Source organism: Colias philodice, chromosome 2 (assembly GCF_061535455.1).
Source record: "Colias philodice isolate Cphi_HAF_F1 chromosome 2, ilColPhil1 Martin Lab GWU primary, whole genome shotgun sequence".
Lineage (NCBI taxonomy): Eukaryota > Metazoa > Arthropoda > Insecta > Lepidoptera > Pieridae > Colias > Colias philodice.
The window spans coordinates 148,703-156,096 of NC_143087.1; the positions used below are offsets into that span (position 1 = coordinate 148,703).

Below are 7,394 nucleotides of genomic sequence, written 5' to 3' on the forward strand. Positions count from 1 at the left end.
GCCATAATAGAATATGTAAGTACCTATGTATAATAAAATTATTACACAAAAAATACGACTGCGTCGTCCTTTCGCGATAGTTAATGCAAACTCAGCGTGATTGCATTAAGCGGCCCGCGTCGCCCGACCCCCCGCCAGTTCCCCTCCGTTTCTCTGCACAAGTACATTCGTCGCCATACTGTAGGAAATATGGTGATACTGTGGTGATAGTCCGGCTAACGAAAGATAAGACTGGAAAAGGCGGCAAATTCAAAAAATCATCATATTAAGGTAACCTAATGGTAACTTAGGTTATAGTTGGAAATAAAGTTTTGATACTTTAATTTATTATTACGAGCTTTGTTTTTTTGAGAGATTAACAACCTCTACAAACTCTTCATCTATATAATATTATATATATGTAATCTGGTACAGTTATCTGATACAGATAAAAAAAAGAACAGCTAGTGAAAGTAATAAAAAACATAATAAAATACAATTAAATTTTGTTTAATCAATATAATCATATTAAATCTAAAAGCCGCGTTCAGCCGCGAATAAAGAATAAGAATCACTATCATTATCTCTGACATCATTAACTCTTCCATTTCTGCAGTTATTCCATCTTGTTTTTTTTGTACTGCTCTTCAACATGAATAACATGGTTCGGTCATAGAAGAAATCTCGTTGAGATACTGATTTTGTGTCTTTAAACATTTTGAACGGACAGATCGTTCAATTTTATATTGTTGCTTTAATAGTTTATAACTGGATTACTGGTATCATCCATGCAAAATAATAATAATAATATTAAACAAATCATATAATGTGCAATGCAATCAAGATGAAAAGTATCAAAATATCAAGTCACACTGTGTGTTTTTCCTTGAAAACTACATCTCTTTCAAATTGTTTCTTTTTAAATTTATTAATCATAGTTTAAAGTTTTCGTCATGTTTTCAACTCAGTTTTCAATTATTAGAAATCACTAAAATCCTAAGCTAAAATCGCAGAAAATAAAATCACTTTGACAAGCTTTGACACATCAACAACTCAGGTTTTAATGACAGTTAACTGTTAAGTGTTGCCAAATAAATTTTCGAAATAAAAAGCCAGTCTCATCTTTCGAACCAGACGTGACTAGTATAGATTTATTTATTGATTTAATAAATGAAACGATACCAATTTAAATTTCGCGCTGTTTATGTATGATGTGCGCATGTCTTAATGCTCTAAGGCGCATGCGCAGGTTTCAATTATTTTATAACTAGTGCCCCGGCTTCGCCCGTGGTACATATTTAGTATCCTATATCCTTCTCCTGGCTCTAAACTACCTCCCTGCCAATTTTCAGCTAAATCGGTTCAGCCGTTCTTGAGTTATAAGTGGAGTAACTAACACGACTTTCTTATAAATATATAGATTTTAATAAAATAAATAATTTAACAATTTCAATGATGGACCTATACGGACCTAACGGTAAAGAATACGATTTTGATAAAATTCGCCAATTTTGATATGGATGAGGTGCTAAAGTGTAATTTTTTTATACCCAAAATTAAAAAAAATATATTTAAAAAAAAACTAAAGGGGACCTAACGAAAAAATTGTGGGACCTTATAGGACCTAACGAAGACCTATAGATTAAGGTCATTTTTGACCCAAAATTCTATGGATGGGGTGCTAAAGTGTAATTTTTTTATACCTAAAATTTAAAAAATTATTTAAAAAAAAACTAAAGGGGACCTAACGAAAAAATTGGTGGACCTTAAAGGACCTAACGGGGACCTAACGATCAAGGTCATTTTCGACCCAAAATTCCATAGATGGGGTGCTAAGTTTGCACTGGTCATAATTTGTACGTAATTTCGACCGGACCATAAGGTTATGCTGTATGCATGTATTCGGTAGTTAGTACTTTAGTAGGTATATCATATAATCACAGCATATAATTAATGAGTAAAATTTAAACTACTGTGTGTTGTACAATCATAGAACTTATATATACAACGATGTATAAATTTGTGTTATCTGCAGCACCTATTTTTTAATTATGTGCAAATGCCAGCAGATAATCTGTAATTTCCCATGTAAATTGTAGTGTCAAAGTGTTGTCAGTGTCAGATTCATAGGTGTTGTAGGAGGTTTTCTTTTGAAATTATTATAAATTAATAGGTAGGGTTTGTTATTTATTAACAATACCTCAACATTATAGAAACATACGATCATTGAGTGGCTTTTTATAAAAACGAACAATGCCTTGATGTCCGTATCAATAACCACAAAACTACACATATAATACTATGCCTCGGGATCGTGAAAGGAACCGGCACCGTGAAAAGCGAAGTTCATCCTATAGTTCCGAGTCTTCATACGACCGTAAAAAATCAAAGAGTAAACATAAACGACGCACACGATCAAGAGATCGATCTGAGTCAGGCAGCCACAGAAGGAAACGGTCGGTCTCTAGATCGAAGCATAGAAGACGAAGTTATTCCAGAAGTGTATCCAAGGACCGATATGACAGTAAAACTAAGCGAAGATCATCGTCGCGATCACGCTCAAAACGCGCTAAATATTCCCGAGAACGATCCCGCTCAAGATCCAGCTCACGCAACTATAGCAAAAGCACTCGAAAACATAAAAGACATTCACGGTCCAAAAGTAGATCTAACTCATTTGACATAGGTAGGCTATTGTTGCAATTTCACATTCCACAGATTAGGTCCGTGAAGAATTATGCAGCTTTTACTTTTACCTAATGAAAAATATTGTATTGCTGGCTATATAATAATAATACAAATTTTTCCTTTGTCTATGTTATTTAGCTATCTGTAAATAATAAGTCATATTGCAAAACTATAATTAACTGCATCTTTTCAGAACCAAGAACTCAAAAAGTAAATCTTGATGATACAGACACAAAAGTTGAGAGAGCAATAAAAGCTGCCGAGGCAGCTGGCCTCACCATGACCAAGCTGCCCACATATGACTACAGAGAGGTAGAAGTGAAGGAGGACATGCCTACAATACATGATAGAAACCTGCTTGATGAACTCAACAGTGACTCTTTTGTCCAGAAATCCTTTACTTCATCCAAAAATAAGAAACAATCACAAAATATTGTTATTGATCTAAATTCACAAACTGTTAAGGTGCCTGAAACAAAGATGGAACCAAAAACAGAGGACTCTATAATTGATTTTAATGTGAGTTTGTTTCTTCTTTAATGTTAAGTTGAGGGTATGTTATGTAATGATGAGTAAGGTGATGATGATTGGCATCATCATTTATTAGCTTTTGCTACACTTGTGTAGTCAAAGAAAAATCTGCATAGATCTTGTTCCCATGTGATTTCAAGAATGAAACCTATCCTTTGTAAACAGTGGCGTGCATTCCATAAAGACATAAAGACACTGCCTACCCTACCATTTACCAAACTCTGATCAATATTTAATATGCATAAATGAAATTCACAGCGTCATTAAATTTTATTAATTGCGCAATGTAGTTATGAAATAAAAATATATTTCAAATATATTTTAGATCCATCTATCGGTATTTTGGTAGCATTATTATCTAATTTCTATAACACCGGCTCGGCTCAAGTCACTATTCATGCGCTGCACTAGCGCCGCCACAGGACCCAGTACGTCACGGGACGGCAAAGACACAAACTATCCGTGTCTAAGTTTTTATATGTGTGCTCTGCGTGTCTACGCATATTTTATATGTGTGCGTGCCTATAAACACGGCACACTGATGTAATAAAACCACGCACACAAACACACAAGGTAGGCAGTGTCTTTTTACGAAGATATACGAATTAGGTACGAACCGAATTCGGAACTACATCGAAAGTCGAAACTGAAGTTGAATATGCGACCAATTTAAGAAGTGTGATAATGATAATGTATACAATTTTGTAGCGGTAAAGACCATCTGCAAATAGTATCATTATTCGTTTGTTTTGTTTTGGAAATAACAAACGTTTACTTTGAGGTTAAATTTGTTTTTTGAGAAAATTAATAATGTTTACTACGACAATTTGCAAGTGAAGTGTTTTGAGAGTAACTAAATAGATTATGTATATCATCAGTGTATTTTGTAAGATAATAAGGCATACCTAATTTAACGAAAAATTCTTATTTTTGTTTTATGAATAAACTTTTATCAAACAGAGAGTGGTAGGAAAAAGGCCGATCTATAAATGGATCTATACCGGAATTTGTAATACACAAAGGTAAAGTTAATCATTAATTAGGTACATAATATAGAATACTAGTTAGGATATCATACCTAGGTACTTTGACAATTATTTTATAGATAATATGACCTATGTTCGTGATATGTTTTCCATTATTTTGCGGAAATACTATATGTATCTCCAATCAAATATCAGTACTGCAATATGAAATATTAGTTTTTATGACTTATTACCATTGCAATATTTCTGCCTACCCTGTCCAAAAACTCTGTGCACGCCCCTGTTTGTAAAAGACAGAGTATGGCACCTTATTATTTTCGGGCAGCCATTAACCAAATGTTGTATTGTTAATAAAAAAAAATGCAATAAACTTACAATATTATGTATACCTTAAGCACAATCTGAACTGAATTGCAAACATTAGAAGGACTAGCATATTTCCCTTGTAGGTTAGGTATTATTATAGAATCTATATAAATAAAACTCAAAGGTGACGGATATAGTGATCTATCAACGCACAGCCCAAACCACTGGACGTATCGGGCTGAAATTTGGCATGCAGGTAGATGTCATAACGTAGGCGTCCCCTAAGAAAGGATTTTAGAAAATTCATCCCCTAAAGGGGTGCCTTAAATAGGGGATGAAAACTTTTACCATGAAAATTTATCTTTTCCACGCGAGCAAAGCTGCGGGCAACAGCTAGTACTTAATAAACCACTGAATTACTGTAACAGTAAATTAAAACATATTCATCTTTGTGAATTTCTTTCAAAACTTGCAAAATATCCAATTAATCTAAAGGCTGGTTCACACTTTGATTAGTGCGAGTGCAGGAGCTTTGTTATTACACTATTTTGTCAAGCTCAGGTATAATAAGCATTATTTTATTTTTAGTTGAATTTCTAGGTCATTATTGTATTACAAAATTCAAAATTGTAAGACAACTTCAATAAGGAAACACTCATATTATATTATATACTAGCTGTGCCTCACGGTTTGTCTTAGCGAGATGATATATTATAGCCTATAGCCTTCATCAATAAATGGGCTATCTAACACCCAAAGAATTTTTCAAATCGGACCAGTAGTTTCCAAGATTAGCGCGTTCAAACAAACAAACTCTTCAGCTTTATAATATTAGTATAGATTTCAATCAGAAATTATAGGTTTTAAATATTTAGAGATTAAAAAAAGAAATAATTGCATACCTATTACTTATCAATTACACTTCAAAAACCTGCTCACCAGAATTAAGTGTGGCTTTTTCATGTTTCAGGAAATACCAAGTCCAGATGAATTAAAAGAGATGTGGATCAAAAAGCTTTACTTGTACAGAAAAAAAGCTCTGAAGGGTGAAATATCATAAAGTGTTATGCAAGATTTTTTTTGAAGAGTTCTATAATTAATATCTGTACATATATGATGTTAAGATTGGAAATAAAAATAAGTTACACAACCTAAATAATCTTTATTTAACATAACAACGGACAGTCGCAACTCACAATTTTTAACATGTTCTAGAACTACTGAGACATCTATATTTACAGCACTGTGTTAACATAACACTTTACAAACATAAACCGATTTTAAAGTTTTCACATGTTATTCCTTTCCCGCTGAATGCGACTGCTGTAAGTCCTAGATACTAGATTCCAGGCATCCATGTACCTGTCCATGCACATCGCTATGCACTTCTGCTCCGAATTGTCCAGGGAAGTTCCAGGCTTATAGATGCATTTCTTAAAACATTTCTCTGACATTTTCGTTAATAGTTCCTGAGCATTAGCGATAGCTATTTGCTGTTTAACCTGGTCCATTAGTTCCTCCTTCTGAACTCCGCTCAAAGAACCGGTAGAAAGGGAATCCATTATTATATCGTTTGATTGAGATTACGAATGTATATAATTTAACGCAATATTTAATGGGTTTTATTTATTATGAAATAAGAAATAATTATTATATCAAAAGATAACCTCAAAGGAACCCTTCCCGTAATTTGACATATAGCACAGACATATAGAATAAAGACACAGATCTAGTAGATAACACAGTCCACAGAGCAAGTAAAATAGATTACATAAAAATTGTAGATAAGAAAATATACAAAATACACTGTTGTCTTTTTTCCAATTACAGAGCATAATGCGACTCAGTGCCGCACAATGCCGAATTATGCTGATGCTTAATTGGAACATGAAACGCACCAGCAGATTGCGCTAAGTTCAGTGTTGAAAAAAAAAATATTCTTAGAGTTTGTTAGCAATAACCTCATTAATGTGTAAATAAAGTGTAATATGTACATAATAACGATCATTAAGTAACATTACTTAATGATCTAAGCATAATAATTGTTTGAAAAATATTTACGGTTATTTTAAGTAATATGGATTTTGATTATTTCATTAACATTTTTTTCAATGTTTGTACCTTCATCCATACTTATATTGTGCTTATATTTATTTTTTTAACACAATTTGAATTAACTTTGATTATTTCGAAAAAACTACAATGAAACGAAAGCTTTAAATTTTTTTCCAACAATTAATAATTACTAACGATAAATCGATTGCACGCATCAATTCACGCGCATTACTTTTTCTAGTGCTCGATTGTGCGAAGCGTTGCTGTAGTTGGAGCATTATAATGCGCTCTAGTGCTGTAATTGGAAAACGGGGATAATATTCTAGTGTTCCGCCCGCGGCTTCGCCCGCATTGTCTTAAACCTAATAAATTATTTAACAATAAATTGTTACTAAAACCTTTCTCTTGATTCACTCTATATATTTAAAAAAACCGCATCAAAATCGGTTGCGTAGTTTTAAAGATTTAAGCATACATAGAGACAGAAAAAGCGACTTGGTTTTATATACTACTAGCGACCCGCCCCGGCTTCGCACGGGTGCAATGCTGATACTAAATACACTACAGAAAAACTGTGAACGTTGTATATAAAAACATAGCGGCCCGCTCCGACTTCGTATAGATAGCCTGGCGGCCGGCCGGTACCGCCGCAAACGCTACGTCCCGCAATTTTTAAATCTGTAATATCTTCGAAAATATTCACTTAAATCATACGGTGTAAAGGGCCATATAGATCTATATTAAATGAACAATGTATTCAAGGTATTTAATTGGTTAAGGATTAATGCTGTATTGGTTAAAATCGCATCGAAAATTAGCCATTATTTTTCGTAAAAAGTAAATGACAAA

General features: G+C 33.4%; 2 protein-coding genes and 1 long non-coding RNA gene across 3 annotated transcripts; 1 reads left to right on the forward strand and 2 right to left on the reverse strand.

Moving 5' to 3' along the window:
• Positions 1 to 473: 473 nt before the first annotated feature.
• Positions 474 to 1,818, reverse strand: LOC149490113 (uncharacterized). Its single transcript, XR_016316288.1, has 2 exons — positions 1,006 to 1,818; positions 474 to 755 (listed from the first exon to the last, which is right to left on the reverse strand). It is a non-coding gene; the product is annotated as an uncharacterized LOC149490113 (long non-coding RNA).
• Positions 1,819 to 2,067: 249 nt separating this feature from the next.
• On the forward strand, positions 2,068 to 5,645 carry LOC149490114 (uncharacterized). The gene is made up of 3 exons (XM_089700869.1): positions 2,068 to 2,665; positions 2,861 to 3,186; positions 5,461 to 5,645. Exons 1-3 carry the CDS (start codon positions 2,281 to 2,283, stop codon positions 5,548 to 5,550), a joined length of 801 nt encoding a protein of 266 aa, XP_089556995.1. The 5' UTR covers positions 2,068 to 2,280; the 3' UTR covers positions 5,551 to 5,645.
• On the reverse strand, positions 5,633 to 6,202 carry LOC149490115 (mitochondrial import inner membrane translocase subunit Tim13-like). The gene has a single exon (XM_089700879.1). It carries the CDS (start codon positions 6,050 to 6,052, stop codon positions 5,780 to 5,782), a length of 273 nt encoding a protein of 90 aa, XP_089557005.1. The 5' UTR covers positions 6,053 to 6,202; the 3' UTR covers positions 5,633 to 5,779.
• Between the last annotated feature and the right edge of the window lie 1,192 nt (positions 6,203 to 7,394).